The 24,722-nt window shown below is 41.4% G+C and overlaps 3 protein-coding genes across 15 annotated transcripts in view; 1 reads left to right on the forward strand and 2 right to left on the reverse strand.

The window, feature by feature from the left end:
- Positions 1–16,512, forward strand: part of ZFYVE21 (zinc finger FYVE-type containing 21) — a 36,813-nt gene extending 20,301 nt beyond the window's left edge. Inside the window, exons 7-9 of one of the 4 annotated variants that reach the window (XM_073349787.1) lie at positions 560–702; positions 6,200–6,269; positions 6,383–11,478. In XM_073349787.1, the coding sequence (XP_073205888.1) occupies positions 560–702; positions 6,200–6,269; positions 6,383–6,447 (278 nt within the window). In that variant the 3' untranslated portion in view covers positions 6,448–11,478. Of the gene's footprint in view, positions 1–559; positions 703–6,199; positions 6,270–6,382; positions 11,479–15,858 lie in introns of those variants that run through there. The other 3 variants (XM_073349788.1, XM_073349789.1, XM_073349790.1) reach the window with 3 other exon arrangements.
- LOC140913413 (uncharacterized) lies at positions 12,115–17,130 on the reverse strand. Its single transcript, XM_073349782.1, has 2 exons — positions 13,282–17,130; positions 12,115–12,806 (listed from the first exon to the last, which is right to left on the reverse strand). The coding sequence occupies exons 1-2, from the start codon at positions 13,856–13,858 to the stop codon at positions 12,412–12,414; spliced, it is 972 nt and encodes a 323-aa protein (XP_073205883.1). The 5' UTR covers positions 13,859–17,130; the 3' UTR covers positions 12,115–12,411.
- A 448-nt stretch (positions 17,131–17,578) lies between these two features.
- PPP1R13B (protein phosphatase 1 regulatory subunit 13B) overlaps positions 17,579–24,722 on the reverse strand; it is a 139,281-nt gene continuing 132,137 nt past the window's right edge. For all 10 annotated transcript variants that reach the window (XM_073349755.1, XM_073349756.1, XM_073349758.1 and 7 more), the window contains 3 exons: positions 22,690–22,856; positions 19,834–20,033; positions 17,579–18,959 (listed from right to left, as the gene is read on the reverse strand). In XM_073349755.1, the coding sequence (XP_073205856.1) occupies positions 18,918–18,959; positions 19,834–20,033; positions 22,690–22,856 (409 nt within the window). In that variant the 3' untranslated portion in view covers positions 17,579–18,917. The remainder of the gene's footprint in view (positions 18,960–19,833; positions 20,034–22,689; positions 22,857–24,722) is intronic.

The raw sequence follows: 24,722 nt of genomic DNA on the forward strand, positions 1-24,722 counted from the left end.
TTTCAGGAGTTATTTGGCCTCATAGTAGGTTTCCACCATGAGGCCACCTGTCCTCCCATCTATCTGGTGGAGACCAGGAAGCTTTCAGACTTCCTATCAAGAAAGAACCCTTTTTTTTTTTTTTTTTTTTAAATCTGACAATAACACCTTCCATTTCTTTGCAAACTGCAAGATACTGTGGTGAATTACCATGAATTTTATTTTTAAGACTTCTAACACTTAGAAAAATACCAAGCTAGAAAGGTGTTCTTGCAATGTCAGTATATAAATAGCTTTGTTTCCAGCAATAATTCCCTTTGCTGCTAGCTTCCCTGAGTGATCTTCTGACCGTGCATTCTTGGCTTTGGGTTGTGGTAACACATTGTGGTTCATGCTCACACAGTAGCATACAATAGCAGCAGCTGTTAATGCAAGACATTTAAAGCATTTAAATGGTGTTGGGAATGAGTTATATTGGTGATTTATGGACAGAGCATCCTCTTCTTTTGTTTCTTAGGTGGCTAAATACTTTGCTCTCCTACTGCTTGTTCAGGACTCTACTTTAATTTTCCCTTTTCAGGAGGCAATACTCGTGCCACAGGTATGCTCCTGCAGTATAAGGTACCAGGGTCAGAGGAGCTCACACAGATGAAATTTACTGCCAGTGAAGACTTCAATTCCAACAAGAAGCTGTCAGCAGCCTGGCTAGCAGCTATGCATAAGGTAACTTGTATAAAATACATTTAATGTTTAAAATAGATCACCTTAAGTTTGGTCACCATTTGTGTACAAAACAATTAGTTGTGACTGTACTATAAATATAATAGGGCCAGAACCCATTTTATACTAGATAGACCATACTCTGACTACAGCACTGGCTTCTGCTGAGGTCTAGAAAACATGCTGGTTTGGCATCTAAATGGGTGGGGGGAAACTGAGTGGTTACAGCAAGCAAGGGAAACTCTGGGGCTTTAATATTTGGTGGTACATGGATTTCCAGATGCCATAGATTGATTGATACTCAGCATTTGACAAGATTACAAACTAGAGCCTTCGCTTCCATGGGTTTCATCTTGTATGCCCACTAGACAGACACAGACACACACCCTGAATTAGGTTTCCATTAGTTATTATGTAATAATCCTGGAATCCAATGTAGTTCACTTTCGTAACCCAAAAAACTGTAATATCAATGGGTAAGAACAGTGCACTGTGTGTTCAGACCTAAGTAACTGGGGGAGTGCGATAATATATAAAATATATCAAACAGCAGCAGACAGGGCATGTTAGTACGCTAACAGAACACCAACTGCAGGGGAAGAACATAATCTTGCTAAACCTTAACGTCTACATTGTGAAACAGTTATAAATCAGTGAAACTAGACCAGATGGCCATATCTTTCATACTGTAACTTTTTTTTTAAAAGTTCCAAAGTTATCTTTATTCTTAATACTCAATTGATAGAGGGACCTTGGAATACTTCATAGATTTTAAGAACAGAAGAGACCATTGTGATCATTTAGTCTAACCACCTATATTATGCAGGCCATAGGACTTTCCTGAAATAATTCCTAGAGCAGATCTTTTAGATAAACATCCAATCTTGATTTAAAAATTGCACAATATTCCAGCAGCAGTTTCACAAGTGTCAAATACAGAGGTAAAATAACGTACTACTCCTAATTGGGATTCCTCTGTTTATGCATCTGAGGAATTCAGTAGCCCTTTTGTCCACAGTATTGCACTGGGAGCTCATATTCAGCTGATTATCCACCATGAGCCTCAAATCATTCAGTCACTGCTTCCTGTACTGCAAACTTGGCCTACATTATTTGCTCATAGCTGTATACGTTCACAGTTGGTTGTATTACCAAATGATCCAGATAGGGTTGTATCAGTGACCTGTCCTCTTCATTATTTATCACTCCCTCAACCTTTTTGTGTCATCTGCAAAGTTTATCCGTTGATTTGGTTTTCTTCCAGGTCTTCAATAAAAATGTGAATCTGTTTTGCATTAACTAGAATTAGTAGTTGGGTACAGTTAATCCTGGGGTATAATGAACTATACAGGGTGAATTGACAAGTAAGGAGAATAAACATCTGCCTAACTTGCAAAAATCTGTATAGTTCATAACTGCTCTGAAACACTGAATCCTCTATAAGATCTGTTTCCTGATTCCTGGGTTTTTAGAACTTCTTTGATTCCCAGCTAAGATGTTTGGTTTGTTTTTTGTTTTGTTTTGTTTGTTTTTTTGTTATCCAGCACAATGGGACCCCAATCCTGATTGGGACTGCTGGGGGCTACCATGATATATATGCTGCTCCAAATAGTTAAATTTATTTCACAAATCAGCCCGAACCTTAAGGAAATCCCAAATAAAATTTTAGTTTTGGAAACAGGTATTGAAAACAGCCATAACACATTCTGAAAGGATTTTGGATTAAAGGTTAGATTAATGTTGGAAAGCAGAGTGGATTGATTTAAATCAAAGTGACATAAATCAGGTTTAAATAATTTAAATCAGCAAGCGGAAAACTTTGATTTAAATCTATTTTAATCTTATTTTGCATTTGTCCTTATTTTCCTAATAAGGTTTGATTCTTACTGGTTGGTAACCATTAAAACATGTTGACTGGAAAGTAACTTCAGCCTTTACACTAAATATGGTGGTACTTTTTGCTGAGGATACATTATCTGTACAGTGTAAGCTACATAGTTGCAATTATTCAGATTATTAACTTTTACATTTGTTAAAATGATGACTGATACATTTACTAGACTTGGGTAAAGCTCCATTTGGATGAAAATTAGAATTCAATTAAAAATGTACAAACATCACTTTTTAATTTTTATATTAAATCAAACTACCTTAAATGAGCTGGATACATAAGAAACGGGATTTCCAATACAGTTTTGATATACAAAACTAAGTGACTTATTTAACAAAAGTATTATATGTTGCTAGTGAGTTGAACTGATTGTTTCTAGTCACCATGTCCTTCAAGATCTTAGAACTATAGACCAAATCCTCACACCTCATTTAATTCATTGATTGAAAGAGGGGAAAACAAGCTTTACTACTTTTAATTCCAGGCCTGTTTCTTAACTTTGAACTAGTAGAACAAGCTGAAAAGAAAATATTTCCTCTGCACCTGCAGAAGAGGCTACTGCTGTCAAAAGCTAGTTTAGCACTTCGCCGAACCAAAGTTCCAAGTGCTTAACCAGTGATTTCCACCAACCAGTTCAGTAGCTTTTCTCCCCCGCCCCTTTTAAAACTATGTCAGCAAAAATGTACTCTGTTAGAGAAGAAACTATATACTGTCATGTGAGTGGGGTTTTTTGTTGTTTTTTTTTAATTAAACTGCCTTAATAATTAAAGGCTAGATCCTCCTGCTTTCCAAGTGTGGGTCAGTGAGCACTGCCCATGACTGACTCACTCCTCCACACTCCAGCAAAATGTCAGAGCGACTTTTTCACATCTGCCCTGATCAGCCAGGTAACAGTCTCTTTATCCTAGATGAGCCTGAGATTGCCTCCACATCTGATATATGAACAAGGCAGGTTCTTAAGATGCATTAATTGTCTAACATGCCAATCACGAAAGCCAAGAGCATACTACTGTAACAGTTTCTTTCAGGTGGCAGTGTGGCTTCTCCAAAAGGAAGGGGAAAGCTGCAGAGTGAGTTAGCATTATTGTAATGACTAGATGGGTGTGTTACATTTATTTTAAGCTGCACAGCCTGATATATTCAACTTTAATATTCCCCAGCCACCTTCCTTAAGAGTATTTCAAGAAAATCAGAAGTCAAGTTCCCATCCATCTAAAACTTGACTTCCTCGGTGTCTTGAAATCATATTGAAAGCTTCCACGTTTTCATTTAAGAAATTCTCTCCCACAAAATCAGTCAGTTGCTACTATGGAAACTTCCATTTCTGTGCCATTATTAAAGCTGTTAAGTGGGAGGGAAGAGTCACTCCATGCCTATTCTTCCTCTGCTTCCCTTTTCCTGAACTCTAGAACAGTTAGTAAAAAATCTAAGACTCACTGATTTGAACAAATATTTTAAAGTTCAGCTTGAGAGTATTCCTAAGCAGGAAAATAATAAAATTCCAGTAGGGAGCCTCATCTTAAATCTTAATAGAATGAGGGACTAGAGCAGTGATACTCAGACTGAGGCTCTCAAGCCACCAGTGCCTCTTTAATGTGTCTCCTATGGCTCTTTGCAGCACATGATATTAAAATGCTGGCTGATTTAATTATTAACCACTCACAATGCTTTTACTACATTAACCAATTGTAGTTGATAAAATAATACTTTGGTCAGTCATTTGTGGAGGAGGGTGTACATACATACACACACAGTAACTCCTCACTTAGTCGTCCCGGTTAACGTTGTTTCATTGTTACATTGCTGATCAATTAGGGAACATGCTCATTTAAAGTTGCGCAATGCTCCCTTATAACGTTGCTTTGTCCACTGCTTGCAGGAAGAGCAGCCTGTTGGAGCTGGCTTGGAACTAGGGTTGACCGGCAGCCCCCCTATCAGCTCCCCACTCCCCTAAGTTCCCTGTGCGGCAGCTGCACAGCAAGCTATCAATTGCTGGCGGTTCAGCTGTCCCTCCCCCCACTGCCATGTGCTGCTCCTGCCATCTGCCTTGGAGCTGCTTCCTGAACCTCCTGCTTGTTGGGGTGGGGGCTAATGTCAGGGTGTCTCTCCCCCTCCCCCCCGTGCCTGCACCCTGCTTACCCCTTCTCCATAGAGTGGGGGGTGGGGACACAACAGGACTCAGGATGGAGGGAGCTTGCTGGCTGCAGCTGCTGTCTCAACTTCCTGATCTACTTAAAAGGGCAGTGTACTTAGAGTGGTGTCAGCCTACTTAAAGGAGCAATGCGCATCTCTCTCTCTCTCACACAGGGTGTGTCTCTCTGCCACGTTGTCTCCCCTCCCTCCATTCGTGCTGCCTTGTAGAGTGTGAGGCTACATTAACAATGTGTTAACCCTTGAGGGCTCAGCTGAATGCCAGTTCATCATTTAGCAGTAAGGCATTCCCTGGGCTCACCACCTCAACCAAGCTTCACAATCATCATTGCTGTGTATAGTATTAAATTGTTTAATATATAGTTTCTTGTCTGGTGAAAAAAATTTCCCTGAAACCTAACCCCCCCCCCCTCATTTACATTAATTCTTATGGGGAAATTGGATTAGTTTCACTTAGTCACATTTTTCAGGAACATAACTACAATGTTAAGCAGGGAGTTACTGTATATAATAAAAATAGTAAATAAAACAATGAATTCACACTATTATCTTTTGGATAATGTTGATTGCTGATTTGGCTCCTGAACCACTGAGGTCTGAGTATCGCTGGGCTAGAGTGTCAAAACTGCCAAATCCAAGCTCTGCATGTTGGGGTACTGGCAGTGAACGTTCAGCTCAGCCATTACCACCTCTTACAAGGGGGCAGACAATCTAATTTTCATCTGTTCCTCTATTTGATATAAATGTGCTTAAGTTACCGCAGTTAGCAGTTGATCTGGGATGCAATCAGTAAAGAATTAAAGCACAGTAACATAATACCAATCACATGGTTTTATGGAAGAAGTCTTGTCAGATTTTTTTTGGAGATTACAGTTTGGTTGACAAAAGTAACTGGCGTACTTCTGTAAGGCATTTGATTTAATACTTTATTTTATGTGCTGCAGATTCTGTTTTGTGCTATATCACAAACTAGCTAGCTCTCTAAGTAAGTGGGAATCATAGTCCATTGGGAGGGTTTCCAGTGCAATTTGTTCTTAGTCCACTGCTGTTCAATATCTTATCAGTGATCTGGAAGTGGTCAGTCAGTCTTGGTAAAGCTTGCAGATGGTGCAAAATTGGAATGGTAAATAACTGGTCGGTTCCACAGAGTGATCTAAGCTGGGCTCACTTGAATAACGTGGTTTTATACAGCTTAAGGCAAAGTTCTACATCTAGGAACCAAGAAAGTAGGATGGGGGGGAAAAAGTATTTTTAAAAGCAGTGATTGGGAAAAGGACTTAGGGGTCATGGGAGATCACCAACTGAACTTAAGTTCACCGTATGATGTTGGGCTAAGAGCAAATGCAATCATTAGTTGAATAGGAAGTGTAATGGATGTATGGGACATATGTCTTGACTAATTGTTCCTTTTGGCTCTCAAATTAGAAAAGCTATCTACCTCTGTTTATCTCAAAATAGGATCCACCTATGAGGACAATAAGAAAATGGTTCACATCATGTGACAATAAGGACCCACAGATCAGCCAAGGTTGAGTGTTTCCCTCTCCAGCTACAGAACTTAAAATAGCTAAATAAGTATAATCACCTAGGCAAGAATCTCTCCTAATATGAATATGTATAAACCTCTTTCTCTCTCCCTAGTTAAAAAGAATTCCAAGTTTCCAAACAAAAGTGGCTTGTTACACATTGCGTGGGTCAAGAAGTGACGGGTGGGGAAGCTGCAAGTTGAACAACTAAGAACTGTGGCTATAAAATTGAACGTTAAATTGGGCTGTTACCCCAAGAAATCCAAGCCCCATGTTTTCATCCCAAATTATAAACTGTACATTGTTTCCTTGTAAATCAAATTTATTCTGAATAATCTTTCACCCAAAATTAGAAATAGCACATTTGTTTGCATTGTGAGTCAGATCTATATCCTATATGTGGAAAATGACACTTGTTCAGTTGTAAGTCCTAAATAATGTGAAATGCATATTGTAATCAAAGAATGTATGGAGTATGTTGTCCACATTTAGAAGATTACAGTAAAACCAACAAAATCCTTTCAAATTGTTGAGCTCTTAAATTAATAGGAAACGACTGGCAGAAGGAAGGAGAAATGTAAAGATATACAGCAGGGTAAAACTTCGGGATATTAAGAGAAATTGCTCAGAGTGGGGGATCCCAAGTGGTTGTACAGGCAAATAAGTTTTTTAATTGATTCAAACTTAAAGCCTCTGCTAAGAAGGATGAGGGGAATTTTGTTATACACCAACAACCATGTACTAGATACCAATAGAAGCAGCAGAGAAACAAACCCAAGCACCTTTTTGTTATGTCTCCTATAGGAATTGGAGGGTGGCCCTCTCCAATAGGCACTGAAACTAGGGTGTATAAAACTTAGGTTCTGTCAACTCTGAGTACATAGTGACCTAACACAAGGAGCTGCAGAATCCTAAATGCAACCAATACCCATTTCAGTCGTCACGTGGAAAGGACTGTCCCTCATCCCGAGGTTAAGAGGATAAGCAGAGGTGGTGAAATTTAATTTCAAAGATTGTAATTCCCCTTCCATTCTTTAATATAAATAACTGTAGGTTAGCTTGCTGAATCTACACTCTTCAGTTAGTGTCTCAAGTAATCATATTTTAGATCAATTTGTTTGGATTTCTAAAGGAATTAGAGATTGAAAAGAATTGTTTTAAGCAATTGCTTTTAATATTCTAAATTAGTCCCTTTTGGACTAGTCTAATAGAGGATTGTGGTTAGTGCCTTTAAAACAAGTGCACCTTTGGAAATGTGATGTTTTAGGTACTAAAGAATTGAGAATTGTTGATAAGTAAATGTAATAAGAAATATTGGTAATTTGACTGGTCTTTGATATAACAACTGAGCCTCAATTCTAGTCTGTGATAATTGCTTGCAAGACTATTGTGTATATGTGTGGTACACACAGTTGATTGTGTCTGTTTGAGTAGTGAGCTGTTGATTATATACTGATGTGGTTCTTGGTAATTTAATCAGTTCTTGGTTAAGAATAAGCAAGTGTCCCGATATGAGAAATACTGTTCAAATTAAAAATTGACATGACAAGACCTCAGTGTTCAACTAGTAAACTAACACTTTCTCTACTTTGAGATTATCCCATTAGATCAGGGGAGGGCAAACTATCTGGCCTGTTAGGGCTTTCAGTCCAGCCTGCAGGATTGCCACCCCCATGGTGCTGCGAGGTTAAGGCAGGCTCCCTGCCTGCTCCCGGAAGTGGCTGGCATCATGTCCCTGCGGCCCCTGGGAGGGAAGGGGGGGGGCAGAGGGCTCTGTGTGCCAGGAATGGGGAACCGCAGCCAATGGGAGCTTTGGGAGTGGTACCCGCAGGTGAGGGCAGCCCATGGTGGAGCTGCCTGCCCCACCACACCCCCAGGAGCCACTGCTGGACATGCTGGATGTTTCTGGGAGCGGCGCAGGGCCAGGGCAGGCAGGGAGCCTGCCTTAGCCCTGCTGCCACCCTGGAACCGCTTGAGGGAAGCAGCACTGGGATGGAGCCTGCACCCCTGCTGCACCCCAACCCCTTGCTCTGAGCCCCTTCCTGCACTAACCCCTTGTCCTGAGCCCTTTCCTGCACACCACACCCCCTCCCACAGCCTGCACTCCCTTCTGCACCCCTGCCCCAGCCCTACATTCATGGCCCTGCATACAATTTCCCCACCCTGATGTGGCCCTCAGGCCAAAAAGTTTGTCTACTCCTGTATTAGATCCAGTTCTATATTGGCAAACCTAGTTTTAGATTTCAGTTTTAAAATCTAAGTAGCACCCTGGCAAATTGATAAATTGACCCTCCCCTCCCCACTTTCTTGGGATGTCCTCGTAGAACTAGGGAAGTGATATCAGCCCTCTGGAATTAGTGAGATCATTACTGGAACAATATCAAGTTGGTGTCCCAAATTTGAGAAGGATTTAGAAAAGAGCTAGACAGGTTTGAGCTCTGGAAAATCTACCTTATACTGAGACTAAAGCTGCTCCATCTGTTTAGCTTAACTTTCCATTTTCAGAAGTGACTTGATCAGAGTTTAAGGGTATGTCTACACTACGATATAAGGTCAAATTTATAGAAGTCGGTTTTTTAGAAATCAGTTTTATATATTCAAGTGTGTGTGTCCCCACAGAAAATGCTCTAAGTGCATTAACTCGGCGGAGTGCTTCCACAGTACCGAGGCTAGAGTAGACTTCCGGAGCGTTGCACTGTGGATAGCTATCCCACAGTTCCTGCAGTCTCTGCTGCCCATTGGAATTCTGGGTTGAGATCCCAATGCCTGATGGGGCTAAAACATTGTCGCGGGTGGTTCTGGGTACATATTGTCAGGCCCCCGTTCCCTCCCTCTGTGAAACCAAGGGCAGACAATCGTTTTGTGCCTTTTTTCCTGAGTTACCTGTGCAGATGCCATACCACGGCAAGCATGGAGCCCACTCAGGTAACTGTCACCGTATGTCTCCTGGGTGCTGGCAGATGTGGTATGGCATTGCTCTACAGTAGCAGCAACCCATTGCCTTCTGGCAGCAGACAGTACAGTATGACTGGTAGCTGTCCTCGTCAAGTGCCAAGGTGCTCCTGGTCACATCAGCTGGGAGCACCTGGGCAGACATGGGCGCAGGGACTAAATTTGGAGTGACTTGACCGGGTCATTCTCTTTAGTCCTGCAGTCAGTCCTATTGAACTGTCTTATGGTGAGCAGGCAGGCGCTACAGATTGCTAGCAGTCCTATTGCATTATCTTCTGCTGGGCAGGCAAGAGATGAGGATGGCTAGCAGTCCTACTGCACCATCTTCTGCTGAGCAGCCATAAGATGTGGATGGCATGCAGTCCTTCTGCACCGTCTGCTGCCAGCCAAAGATGTAAAAGATAGATGGAGTGGATCAAAACAAGAAATAGACCAGATTTTGTTTTGTATTCATTTGCCTCCTCCCCTGTCTAGGGGACTCATTCCTCTAGGTCACACTGCAGTCACTCACAGAGAAGGTGCAGTGAGGTAAATCTAGCCATGTATCAATCAGAGGCCAGACCAGCTTGTTCCAATAAGAACAATAACTTAGGTGCACCATTTCTTATTGGAACCCTCCATGAAGTCCTGCCTGAAATACTCCTTGATGTAAAACCACCCCCTTTGTTGATTTTAGCTCCCTGAAGCCAACCCTGTAAGCTGTGTCATCAGTTGCTCCTCCCTCCGTCAGAGCAACAGCAGAATTGTTCCATGCCTTTTTTCTGTGTGGATGCCATACCAAGGCAAGCATGGAGGCGGCTCAGCTCACTTTGGCAATTAGGAGCACATTAAACACCACATGCATTATCCAGCAGTATATACAGCACCAGAACCTGGCAAAGCGATACCAGGCGAGGTCAGCCTGGTCACGTGAGTGATCAGGACCTGGATACAGATTTCTCTGAAAGCATGGGCCCTGCCAATGCATGCATCATGGTGCTAATGGGGCAGGTTCATGCTGTGGAATGCTGATTCTGGGCTCGGGAAACAAGCACAGACTGGTGGGACCGCATAGTGGTGCAGGTCTGGGATGATTCCCAGTGGCTGCAAAACTTTTGCATGCATAAGGGCACCTTCATGGACCTTTTGTGACTTGCTTTCTGCTGCCCTGAGGCGCATGAATACCAAGATGAGAGCAGCCCTCACAGTTGAGATGTGAGTGGCGATAGCCCTGTGGAAGCTTGCAACACCAGACAGCTACCGGTCAGTTGGGAATCAATTTGGAGTGGGCAAATCTACTGTTGGGGCTGCTGTGATGCAAGTAGCCCACGCAATCAAAGATCTGCTGATATCAAGGGTAGTGACCCTGGGAAATGTGCAGGTCATAACGGATAGCTTTGCTGCAATGGGATTCCCTAACTGGGGTGGGGCCATAGATGGAACCCATATCCCTGTTTTGGCACTGGAGCACCAAGCTGCTGAGTACATAAACCGCAAGGGGTACTTCTCAATAGTGCTGAAAGCTCTGGTGGATCACAAGGGACGTTTCACTAACATCAACGTGGGATGGCCAGGAAAGGTGCATGACGCTTGCATCTTCAGGAACTCTGGTCTGTTTCAAAAGCTGCAGGCAGGGACTTTATTCCCAGACCAGAAAATAACTGTTGGGGATGTTGAAATGCCTATATGTATCCTTGGGGACCCAGCCTACACCTTAATGCCATGGCTCATGAAGCCATACATAGGCAGCCTGGACAGTAGTCAGGAGCTGTTCAACTACAGGTTGAGCAAGTGCAGAATGGTGGTAGAATGTGCATTTGGACATTTAAAGGCACGCTGGCGCAGTTTACTGACTCGCTTAGACCTCAGCAAAACGAATATTCCTACTGCTATTACTGCTTGCTGTGTGCTCCACAATATCTGTGAGAGTAAGGGGGAGATGTTTATGGCAGGGTGGGAACTTGAGGCAAATCACCTGGCTGCTGGTTACGTGCAGCCAGACACCAGGGCGCTTAGAAGAGCACAGGAGGGTGCAGTATGCATCAGAGAAGCTTTGAAAACCAGTTTCATGACTGGCCAGGCTACAGTGTGAAAGTTCTGTTTGTTTCTCCTTGATGAAACCCCCTGCCCCTTGGTTCACTCTACTTCCCTGTAAGCTAACCACCCTCCCCTCCTCTCTTTGATCACCGCTTGCAGAGGCAATAAAGACAGGTTTCAGAGTAACAGCCGTGTTAGTCTGTATTCGCAAAAAGAAAAGGAGTACTTGTGGCACCTTAGAGAATAACCAATTTATTTGAGCATGAGCTTCCGTGAGCTACAGCTCACTTCATCAGATGCATACCATGGAAACTGCAGCAGACATTACATACACACAGAGATCATGAAACAATACCTCCTCCCACCCCACTGTCCTGCTGGTAATAGCTTATCTAAAGTGATCATCAAGTTGGGCCACTTCCAGCACAAATCCAGGTTTTCTCACCCTCCACCCCCCCCCCCCCCCCACACACACACAAACTCACTCTCCTGCTGGTAATAGCCCATCCAAAGTGACAACTCTCTTCACAATGTGTATGATAATCAAGGTGGGCCATTTCCTGCACAAATCCAGGTTCTCTCACCCCCCTCAAAAACCACACACACAAACTCACTCTCCTGCTGGTAATAGCTTATCCAAAGTGACCACTCTCCCTACAATGTGCAAGTTTGTGTGGGTGGTTTTTGGAGGGGGGTGAGAAAACCTGGATTTGTGCTGGAAATGGCCCAACTTGATGATCACTTTAGATAAGCTATTACCAGCAGGACAGTGGGGTGGGAGGAGGTATTGTTTCATGATCTCTGTGTGTATATAATGTCTGCTGCAGTTTCCACGGTATGCATCCGATGAAGTGAGCTGTAGCTCACGAAAGCTCACACTCAAATAAATTGGTTAGTCTCTAAGGTGCCACAAGTACTCCTTTTCTTCGAGAGGCAATAAAGTCATTGTTGCGTCACATTCATGCATTCTTTCTTCATTCATCACACAAAGAGGGGGATGACTACCAAGGTAGCCGAGGAGGGAAGGAAAATGCCACACAGCACTTTAAAAGTTACTACATTAAAATTTATTGAATGCCAGCCGCCTTTTTTTGGGGCAATCCTCTGTGGTGGAGTGGCTGATTGGCCGGTAGCCCCCCCCCCCCCACCGCGTTCTTGGGCCTCTGGGTGTGGAGGCTATGGAAATTGGTTACACAGGGGCTGTAGTGGCAGTCTGTGCTCCAGCTGTTGAGCTGCAGCAAAGGCCATACACTGGAGCATACTGGTTTGGTCCTCCAGCAGCCTCAGCCTTGAATCCTGCCTCCTTTCATCAAGCTGCTGCCACATTTGAGCTTCAGCCCTGTCTTCAGCCTGCCACTTACTCTCTTCAGCCCACCACCTCTCCTCCCGGTCATTTTGTGCTTTCCTGCACTCTGACCTTATTTGCCTCCATGCATTCGTCTGTGCTCTGTCAGTGTGGGAGGACAGCATGAGCTCAGAGAACAATTCATCACGAGTGTGTTTTTTTTTCTTTCTAAGCTTCACTAGCCTCTGGGAAGGAGAAGATCCTGTGATCATTGAAACACATGCAGCTGGTGGAGAAAAAAAAGGGACAGCGGTATTTAAAGAGACATTTTATAAAACAGTGGCTACACTCTTTCAGGGTAAACCTTGCTGTTAACATTACATACATAGCACATGTGCTTTCGTTACAAGGTCGCATTTTGCCTCCCCCCACCACATGGCTACCCCCTCAACCTTTCCCCCTCCCTTTGGCTAACAGCAGGGAACATTTCTGTTTAGCCACAGGCAAACAGCCCAGCAGGAACAGGCTCCTCTGAGTGTCCCCTGAAGAAAAGCACTCTATTTCAACCAGGTGACCATGAATTATATCTCACGCTCCTGAGGATAACACAGAGAGATAAAGAACGGATGTTGTTTGAACACCAGCAAACATACACTGCAATGCTTTGTTGTACAATGAGTCAGCCGCGAATGCCAGGGCAAAGTAATCCCTTCACATGCTTGCTTTTAAACCATGTACAGTATTTTAAAAGGTACACTCACCAGAGGTCCCTTCTCCGCCTGCCGGGTCCAGGAGGCAGCCTTGGGTGGGTTTGGGGGGTACTGGCTCCAGGTCCAGGGTGAGAAACAGTTCCTGGCTGTTGGGAAAACCGGTTTCTCCGCTTGCTTGCTGTGAGCTATCTACAACCTCATCATCATCTTCTTCGTCCCCAAAACCTGCTTCCGTATTGCCTCCATCTCCATTGAAGGAGTCAAACAACACGGCTGGGGTAGTGGTGGCTGAACCCCCTAAAATGGCATGCAGCTCATCATAGAAGCAGCATGTTTGGGGCTCTGACCCGGAGTGGCCGTTCGCCTCTCTGGTTTTCTGGTAGGCTTGCCTCAGCTCCTTCAGTTTCACGCGGCACTGCTTCGGGTCCCTGTTTTGGTCTCTGTCCTTCATGCTCTGGGAGATTTTGACAAAGGTTTTGGCATTTCGAAAACTGGAACGGAGTTCTGATAGCACAGATTCCTCTCCCCATACAGCGATCAGATCCCGTACCTCCCGTTCGGTCCATGCTGGAGCTCTTTTAAGATTCTGGGACTCTATCATGGTCACCTGTGCTGATGAGCTCTGCATGGTCACCTGCAGCTTGCCACGCTGGCCAAACAGGAAATGAGATTCAAAAGTTCGCGGTTCTTTTCCTGTCTACTTGGCCAGTGCATCTGAGTTGAGAGTGCTGTCTAGAGCGGTCACAATGGAGCACTCTGGGATAGCTCCCAGAGGCCAATACCGTCGAATTGTGTCCACAGTACCCCAAATTCGAGCCGACAAGGCCGATTTAAGCGCTAATCCACTTGTCACGGTGGAGTAAGGAAATCGATTTTAAGAACCCTTTAAGTCGAAATAAAGGGCTTCATCGTGTGGACGGGTGCAGGTTTACATCGATTTAATGCTGCTAAATTCGACCTAAGTACCAACAGGAGTTGATGAAAGGCATAACAAGATGTAAGGGCTGAAACTGAAGCTAGATTACACTAGAAAAGGGTGCACATTTTTTAAGAGAGGGTAAAAATGGAATAATTTATCTAAGGGCTAGTCTCCACTAGAAGTGCTACAGCAGTGCAAGACTGGTGAAGATGCTCTGTACTGACTGGAGGGAGGTGGTTTTATAATGCTGATGGGAGAGCTTTGCGAGAGCTGCTTCTGCTGACAGCACTGTCCACACCAGTTTTTAGGCTAGTGTAATACACATCACTTGTGGAGGTGGCTTATTCGCACTCCTAAGTGACAAATTATAATGACATAAGTGGTAGTGCATACAAGCCCTAAGAATGTGGTGAATTCTGCATCACTTAAACAAGATTGGATGTCTTTTTTTTTAGATTTTCTTGGTCAAATAGAATTTATGGGCTTGTTGTAGGAACCAGTAGGTGAAATTCTTACCTAAATTATGCAAATTAGACCTCAATAGTCCCTCTGGCCTCAGTTTTTTTTAATACCTAAACTTCATACAGTTGGGACATATTAATGTCCTTTGCTTGTCTCTCAAAAAGCTTCTTGCTACACCTATTTTTACCGTGCAGTTAATTTCCATGTTGCTTCATTTGTGTTTCTGAGGTGGTCCCTTACTCCATGAAACTCCTTTCTGGGGAGAGGACAAGATTAAGGAGTTTGCTTCTTCCTTTAACATCTCTCCCAGAAGGCCCAGCTTATACTGACTTCTGCTTTTTGCAAGGCACAGCTGTCTAATAGACTTTTTACTACCCTAAACAAGCATGGCTGTTAACTACTTTTTCCAGGCTGACTTCAGGCACTCTCTGGGCTATGTTTTTATTAATCCTGGTTTAGATGGGGGTACAAGAAACAGTATATAGTACCTCAAACTTAATCAAGAAATTAGAGTTGAGAATTTCTGGCAATCCTCCCAGACTTTGTAAACCATCTTGAAATCATGTAAGAAGCTTTCTGTAATCATATAAATCAACATTTCTTATGGCAGTGAACACCAGGCTTATGAAAAATGAGTTGCTTAAAAAGAAAATACATTGAATTATTTCACATGGAAACTGGCCAGATCACTCATGTTGTAGAAAGGCCATTTAAAAGGTTTTTTACCACTGTACTCACTGTTTAATAGAATACCCCTTTACCCCCTCCCTCCAACAGATAGCCTTGGTATTAGCACTGAAAAAAGCACTGATATATTATTCCTCAGAAATATTTCTTGAAATACAAATGACAAATAAGATAAGCAACTTGGTTAGAAAGCGGTTACCTAGCCAACATCACTAAACTGATCATTTCTTTTTGAGAAGTCATTATCTGGCAGTTCTATCATGACACACTGTTCTAAAGATTGCAACATATTTTTATGAAATTCTGAAGTTTTACCCGTTGAGAATCCGATTAAAATCCTGATGGATGTGCCCTGACAGTAAGCTCTAGAATATGATTTAGTCTCTCTCCCATGTAAGAAAACTATACATACGTAGAAGAGCCAGGATTTGATAACAAGTTACAGCTTTTGGCTTTACAGTAGTTTCTAGGGGAAGATAAGAGACCTTAAGTTTGTTGTTTATCACTAAGGTGCCTATATAGCAAACTGCAATGATGTATCTCGTTTTTTGTAATCATAGGCAGCAAAACTCCTTTATGAATCCCGGGACCAATAACAGCAGCAAGTTGTCTGAGCTCTGACGGAAGAGACCAGCTCTATGAAAAACCGCTTCTCACTTTTTGCTAGTTACTTTGATCCATGGTAATTGGTATTATGAACCCCTCTACCCCAAATGTGGTTCATTATGTAAGCACTGGCAAATGCAATGTGAGTATTTTGGAACCATGAGTATTCACTTATCTAGTGTGCAATATGTATACAATTAATGCTTTAAACATAGCCTCATGTTTAAGACTTCATTATTTTGTTAAATCTTATTGGCACTTAATATGGAAAACGAAAGTATGACCTGCACTACAGCTAAAATGTATAGCACAATTTTTGTAGTACCAATTATGTATACTATATGTATTTAATTTGTTGGCTACAAACAGCAAACAAATGTATTTGTAAGTCTCTTCTACAGAGATCTCAGGTGTTTTTCTTATCCAAATGTTGAAGATCAATGTACAATGAAATCTGCCTTAGATACCCTTTTATAGAAATAATCATTTTGGGTTCTTATCATGTGATCAAACACTTAGATAAGTTTCACCAAATACCACAAACTGGGTTGTATGAACATGACCTCTTGGAGCCCGTATGTAGGAAAATACAAGCTTCCAGAAAATGATTTTGAAGTTTTGTATTCATTTTACTTGTTGTAATGACCTTTTGCTAATTAATCTGATTATTGTAACTAATGTTTGGACATACTGTATACAGTATTTTAAATGTACAAGTCTTATGGATTAGATGAATTCATACTTATTGAAAATAAGCAAAATGCTCAAGATAGCATTTACTTTAACTTGCTAAGCAACTTAAGCTAACTTTCAACCTTAAAGACTTCAATATTCTTGGTTTGAGTGGAGGAGAGAATAAAAGGCTATTTACAATACCCAAAAATGTCCTGTGCCTCCTGTCCAAATGGTACACTCTGTTCAAGCACTCTAGCATGAACTAGAAAATCTCATATATTCAGCTGTTCTAAGAAAACCAACTAGGAGTTTGCTGGCTGCACTTGGTAGTGAATGAAGTTCAAACATTCAGACTGTCCTTGAAGAATAGAAGCTAGCAGTTTAAGGTGAAAAATTGTTTTTAAGTGAGAAAGCCTACCTAGTCACAGAGCAACACCTCTTGGGCGTGTGCAGCACCTTCAGCCTTTTCTTCTTTGTATTGCCAAGCTAGCCTCTTAGTACTATGCACACCCAATTGTGACTAAATTATCCTCATTCAGTGTGGATTAGTTTTGCAGGTTAGGTGGACAAAGGTTACAGTACTTTGCCATTGCCTAACATTAGTTTAAAACAAACACTTCAAAATGCAGCCATGCCTTAGCAGTATTTTATTATACACTAATCCAGAGAACATGAAAATGTGCATCATAGGCTCTTGAAATTGTCACATTCATGTACCAAATGTTCTTTAATATCCTTTCACGTTTCATCACCACAATATATACAATTAATGTTAAATGGTGGTAAAAGCAAATTACAGCGCTGCATAAATGCTATATAAATTATACACAAGACTTGTACATGAGTTAAGCCAACTGGCCTACACTTTAATGGAAGAAAAAATGCAAAACACATGGCTACAACTTATGAGAAATTCAAAATATATTTCTGGTATATAAAACCATGTACAATTAACTCCAGTGAAGTGCTTTGCGCTTTTTTTTTTTTTTTGCTTGAAACTACAATGTAGTGGAAAAGTTATTGCATAACTCACCCTGGCAATAGGTGTAGGGCTGCCAAGAACCACAGAAACTGTCCTTACCAAAATAGCAAATTATTGCCATTCTCAAATCCTTCTCGAACTCCTTGTTTCTCCTTCCTGTCATTGACTCTCAATATTAGTACAACTAGCTCTCCACTTTTTAGTCCTTCAGCTACTCAGGCAGACTTCAAGTTAGTGTACCTCTTAGCGTATCAGACGCTTACCCTTCTCAACTATTGCACTTTCATCCATGCAAACATACAAATCCTTTAATCTGACTGCAAATCCACTGTTATATGTTCTTTTGTTCCAAACAGACAAGTTCACAGGTTAGTGGGAGTGGGACCTGTAACTTAAATTAGTAGAGGTAAAACTCGTGTAATAAGCTGAATACCAAGAAAATGAACAAGTTGATTAGTGTAGGGATTTTGAGAAGTATACAAACACTAGTTTTGATTCTTTTAGCTTGTCATTTAAATGCAAACAAAATCTAGATCCTAGCATCTCTAAAGCTTCTGTTTGAGCTTTGTAAAGGGTATCTTTACACTGCAGCTGTGCTGCTGTAGCATGATGCTTCCTCCAGTGAGGGAAGGGGTTTTTCCATTGCTGTAGGTAAACTACCTCATGCAATAGCTGCATGTATGGTAGGGGTCAGGTCAATCTAACTGTCATACAGGATGTAAAATTGTTCACAGCCCTGAGCAATGTAGCTAGGTTGACTTAAGTCTTATGTGTAGAGCAGGCCTTAGACTAGGACTTAAGATATGTTAACTAATGTTCTATTTCTAAATCCTAGAATATGTGTGTGTGTGTGTGTGTGTGTGTATAGAGCGCCTTGGTTACTGCTTATGCACTTAGCATGTGAAAGTCTTCTCTGTAGCACACAGTCAGTAATGAGTAAACAACATTCAATGGTGTCAAAATATATCCAAAATCTTGACACATGGGACAGTTATTGTAGGATTAGAACAGACTGGACAGCACATCTGCAATTTGGAAATGACATTTGTGAATATTTAACACAAACCTCCACCTGTGGACTCTTCTATAAGAATATTTTTGGTATTTAGAGTTGACAAAATACTGTAGACTGCAAGTACCTCTCCCAGTCAGTGATTGGTTACATGGAATTATCTTCATTTACAAACTGCAGATTTTTAAATCCTTGACTGCTGTCCACTAACAAGAGAGAGCACCATTTAAAAACAAAGATTATAATTTTATTTCTCCAGTTGAAATGTGATAGAAAAGGATGACTCCAGTGTGGGTTTAAGCTTCCAGTTACCAGCCACGTATTACACTGCCAAACAACTGAATTCAAGCAAGGGTTCGCTGCCGAGGCTTTATTCTTGGATATAGCTGCAAAACAAAATCAAAAGTAAATACCCAAGCTTTAGATGTGATAACTAGAAAATCAAGTCTATAATTAACATATAACCTGCTTACAGCCAAAAGGCTATTTCTGATTACACATGAATGGATTGTACAGCAAAGGGTAAGACGTCATTAACATGTTGTCCACTGGACATATTTAGTACATTTCTTTAGATTACAAAGTGACATGCAAGTCTGAACAATTCAAGAGGAAACTCAAACCTTTAACAGTCTCCTAACCTAATTAACTAATGCTATTAACTATTTTTATGTTCGTCCTTCAGCAGGTGGCAGTAAATAGGTATAACTTTCCATCATTTTATGCAGTCAAAGTGAAAGTTTACCAGTTGCATAATTCCAATCTGCATTTTAGCCACATCTACCTTCTTGGCAGGTAAATAGTGATCCATGCCACAAACTTGTTACATCCCAATTATTTAAATATCTTCGTGTGACCTACCCTGATATTTGGCACAACAGCCACCATACTATACTTAGGGAGACAGTTTGATCTCATGGAAAATACCACTATTTAATATGCTAAAGATCAATTAAAAAGTTATAACCTAAAAAAACTTAAGGCAGCCTAATGATTACTATTCTTTTTACTGTCCTGGGTTAAATTCCTAACTACAATCTGTCTTTCTTCTACAGCAATAATAATGCTCAGAGAAGGTGCACTCAAGCCCCGGGACAGAAGGATTGCTTTCTTTGCGTCACTCTGCAGCAATGATTTACCTAGATGTTGCATTGATAAGTTCTAGAGGAAGTTCCCTCTAATCTCCCACCTAAGGAAAAGTGTAACAATAGGTCAAGTTCAAGGGAGAAGGAAGGAAGGAAGAAGCTTAAAGTAACTTACCCCCAAAAGATTTTTAGGCACATAGCCTTCTTTATCATTGAGTCGAGCCCACCACCATTCTGTTTCATTATCATCCTTGCGTCTCAGGATAGTAATGGCATCTCCTTCATGGAATGACAACTCATCATTATTCTGGGCTTCATAATCCCACAGAGCATACACTACTCCTTTGTTCATGACTCCCAACTTCTCCTGTACTCCTGTTACCAAGAAACAAAAGGTAAACGAACATTACAGATGGTAGAGTACCTTGACTTTATCCACTTGGGATTTTGGGTCCTCCTCTCCAGTGGGAAATCCTGAGAGACTTTCATTCTGCTGCAATTTAAGATTCAGTGTTTCCATTATACTTTTTTTTTCCCCTCCCCCTCAGGAACTTAACTGAAGATTAAAACCTGATATGGCATAAAACTTGTCATAGAAGTTGGGAATATGTTTTCATTGCACGGTGTATTTGAAAATTAGTTGCCCTTACTTTAGGTGAAAATTAGGGCTCTCAAGTGATTTTAAAAAATTGTAATTAATCATGCAATTAACAAATTAATCACAATTAATCATGCTGTTAATAATAGAATACCATTTAAATATTTTTGTATGTTGTCTACATATTCAAATATATTGATTTTAATTACAACACAGAATACAAAGTGTACAGTGCTCACTTTATATTTTATTACAAATATTTGCACTGTAAAAAATAGTATTTTTCAATTCACCTAATACAAGTACCTTAGTGCAATCTCTTTATCATGAAAGTTGAACTTACAAATGTAGAATTACGTACAAAAAAATAACTGCATTCAAAAATAAAACAATGTAAAACTTTAGAGCCTACAAGTCCACTCAGTCCTCCTTCAGCCAGTTGCTTAGACAAAAGTTTGGTTACAATTTGCAGGAGATAATGCTGCCCGCTTCTTGTTCACATCACCTGAAAGTGAGAACAGGCATTCGCATGGCACTGTTGTAGCTGGCGTCACAAGATATTTACGTGCCAGATGCGCTAAAGAGTCATATGTCCCTCCATGCTTCAACCACTATTCCAGAGGACACATGCTGATGATGGGTTCTGCTTGATAGCGATCCCAAGCAGAGCAGACAGACATGTTCATTTTCATCATCCTAGACAGATGCCACCAGCAGAAGGTTGATTCTCTTTTTTGATGGGTCAGGTTCTGTAGTTTCCACATCTGAGTGTTGCTCTTTTAAGACTTCTGAAAGCATGTGCCACACTTCATCCCTCTCAGATTTTGGAAGGCACTTCAGATTCCTAAACCTTGGGTTGAGTGCTGTAGCTATTTTTAGAAATCTCACATTGGTACCTTCTTCGCATTTTGTCAAATCTGCTGTAAAAGTGTTCTTAAAATAAACATGTGCTGGTCATCATCCGAGACTGCTATAATATGAAATATATGGCAGAATGCTGGTAAAACAGAACAGGAGACCTACAATTCTCCCCCAAGGAGTTCAGTCACAAGTTTAATTAACACATTATTCTTTTTACAAGCATCATCAGCATGGAAACCTATCCTCTGGAATGGTGGCTGAAGCATGAAGGGGCATAGAAATGTTTAGCATATCTGGCATGTAAAATACCTTGCAACGCTGGCTACAAAAGTGCCATGCAAATGCCTGTTCTCACTTTCAGGTGACACTGTAAAAAGAAGCAGGCAGCAGTATCTCCCCTAAATGTAAACAAACTTGTTTGTCTTAGCAACTGGCTGAACAAGAAATAGGACTGAGTGGATTTATCGGCTCTAAAGTTTTATATTTTGTTTTTGAGTGCAATTATGTAACAAAAAAAAATCTACATTTGTAAGTTACACTTTCATGATAAAGAGATTGCACTACACTACTTGTACGAGGTGAATTGAAAAATACTCTACAAATATTTGCACTGTAAAAATGATAGTCAAAATATATAAATAAATATATATAATATAAAGTGAGCACTGTACACTTTATTCTGTGTTGCAATAGAAATCAATATATTTGAAAATAGAAAAGCATCCAAAATTATTTAATAAATTTCAACTGGTATTAACAGTCTGATTAATCATGATTAATTTTTTTAATCACGATTAATTTGAGTGAATAGCCGGAGTTAACTTCAATTAATCGACAGCCCTAGTCTCATACATATACTAGTCTCATACACATTCTCTAGCACAACAGGTTTAGAGTTCTTCTTGCTCAGCCTAGTTATTGCAGCATTTGCTGTATATCTCATCACACTGCAAATCTGCCTTAAGGGGTATATTAAAACCCTAATGAAGTCTTTATACTCTCTTTGGTGTAAGTTAGAATCTTAATTTTATTTAATTGCTGCTTCTGGAAAGATGCTTCTCTTGTGATATATGCACTGAACTTAAAAGCTATAAGTCATCTGTCTCATTAATTCAGTGAACAAAACATGAATAATTACTCATAATAAGGAATGCAAGTAAGTTTAGATCTTCAGCCTCCTGGTGTGGTCTGCTAGAAGTTTGGGATATCCTTACAAAATTCCATGTGAAATTTACATGGCAACACCCTTCTAACTCCAAAACCCTATCATCATCAGAACCCTTTCCTAGAAAGGAAGGAAGAGATGTTTAAAAATCATGCACAATGCCACAGTGAGCTGACTTGAAGAGGGAGGGATGACATGGCCAAAGAAACGGCCAAGAAAATATTCTGGCAGTATTCTGAATGGACGAGAGTGGGGGCAAGGGCAATGCTAATTTCAAAGACCTATGTAGAGGATACAGAACTTAGACTAGCAACTTGGCAGTCAGAACAGAGAAGAAAGGTTGAATTTCAGAGAAGTGATAAAGGTCTGTAAAGGGAATTATCAAGCATATACACTTGGCAACCTACCGTACAAGAACTGGGAACACTGAATATAACCCTCCTCCATCTCCTCACACTTGTCCGCAGCAGTTTCTATATCACTTATAGTTGAAGCAAAAATTGCTGCTCCGGATTCTACAAGTAGTTTACAGAGATGAACACTATTGCAAGAAGCTGCACAATGCAAAGGCGTCCTGAAACAAAGCCAACATTTAGACATCAAAACAGGCCAGGAATCCTACAAATCCAACCTGGAACAAAGGGTTCAGTCATCCTTTAGAAGTTACTTTTGAAAGAAAATTAACTTTTATGTGGAGAATGTTTGTGGCACAAGTAAAAACGTAAATAAATAACCTACCTAAAATTCTGACCGCACTGAAGCCAAATGGGGCAAACAGATTTTAATGAGAAGGGTAAGTTTTCATGACATTTTGCAAGGCTGCAGTACGTTAGTTTTAAAGGGCAGAGGGCAAGGCAAGAAGGGTGAGAAATAGCTCAGCAAGGCCAGCTCTCTAAATTCCTCACATACCACTACAGAAGTGCTGCAGGACAAGGAAATGTTACTCACCATGTAGTAACTGGAGTTCTCCGAGGTGGGTTCTCCCAATGTGTCATGCACTTCAGGTTTGCATGTGCACTTCATGTTCCCAGGACCAAAGATTTTTCCCTAGCAGTGTCCATTTGCTCTATGCATGCACTCATGCTCTGCCGTGAAGCTATAAAGGGGGCTGCCAGGCTGCCACCGTTTTAGCTCCTTCTCTACCGCTAGGCCCCACTTAGGGAAATTGAGGTAGTGGGGAAGGAGGTGGGTAGTAGACATAAAGACACTTGTCCCTATGTGTCATGCCCCACTTCAGGTGATTCAGAAGCAGTCTCTCTAGGAGGTGGGTACCCACAGTTCAATGTGTCAACAGAATGCAAAACTGCTCTACCCAGGGAGGCATCCGAAGCAGCTGCTTGTACCAGTGCATAATGTCTTGCAAAGGTATGCACAGAACCCCATGTTGCTGCTTTGCAGGTGTCAATAATAGATACACCCTTGAGGGAGGCTACTGAGGCTGCTTGGACTCTTGTTGAATGTGCTCTCACACTCCTCTCAAGAGGGACATTATTCAGCTCGTAGCAAAGTATGATGCATCCTGAGATCTATTTTGACAGCTTCTGGGTAGAAGTGGCCTCTCCTTTCATCCTTCCCACAAATGATACAAAATGTCTAGGATATTTCCTAAATGACTTCATCTTCTGTAGGTAAAAGGTAAGGGTCCCATGCACATCCAAGAAGTGCCACATTACCTCTTCCCTATTGGTGTGTAGTTTATAGCAGAACACAGGAAATGGATGTTTTGGTTAATGTGAGAGTCTGACACTATCTTAAGGATGCACTTCAGATGCAGTCTCAGGAATACCTTATTCTTGTGGGAAACTACTGGAGGGGGACAGAGGAGGTCTGCCATGACTGCTCCTAACTCCCCATCTCTTTTGGCCAGTGACTGCGACTAAAAATGCTACCTTCGTTGAGAATTGCAGTAAAGAGTAGGGTACCAGAAGCTCAAACAGTGCTTTTGTCAGAGTTGCTAAAACCAGGTTCAGGTCCCAGACTGGTGTAGGTTTTGCCATGGGAGGGAAAAATAACCTAACTTTTCAGGAATCAAGATGTGACTGGGTGTGAAAACACAGAGTAAGTGTCCACTTGCCTGTCTCTACCTACTATGTTTGGTGGCTCCTGACACTAGTTGAGAGTTGGGAGGCAGATGACAGAATTGGTATTCCAACCCTTTCACAGGTACAGAATACATCTTTTCAGCCTGCTTATCTAGTGGTGGAATTGTGGTAGGTATCTGCCGAAAGTGTCTTTGTAGGTTTGGTGATGGCTTTGGTGAGCACCATTCCACTCTGTCCTCAGCCATGCAGAATGTCTAGCAGTGCATAGAATGTGTAATGCCTCTGCCACCAGTTTAACGAAGTCGTGGAAGACCTTAGAATCATCAGGGTATGGCAGGGAGGCAGGAATCACTGCTTCGTTGGGAGACAAGGACAACAAGATCAGCAGCATGATGGCA

The sequence above is a fragment of the Lepidochelys kempii genome, chromosome 6, assembly GCF_965140265.1.
Source record: "Lepidochelys kempii isolate rLepKem1 chromosome 6, rLepKem1.hap2, whole genome shotgun sequence".
In the NCBI taxonomy this organism is placed as follows: Eukaryota; Metazoa; Chordata; order Testudines; family Cheloniidae; genus Lepidochelys; species Lepidochelys kempii.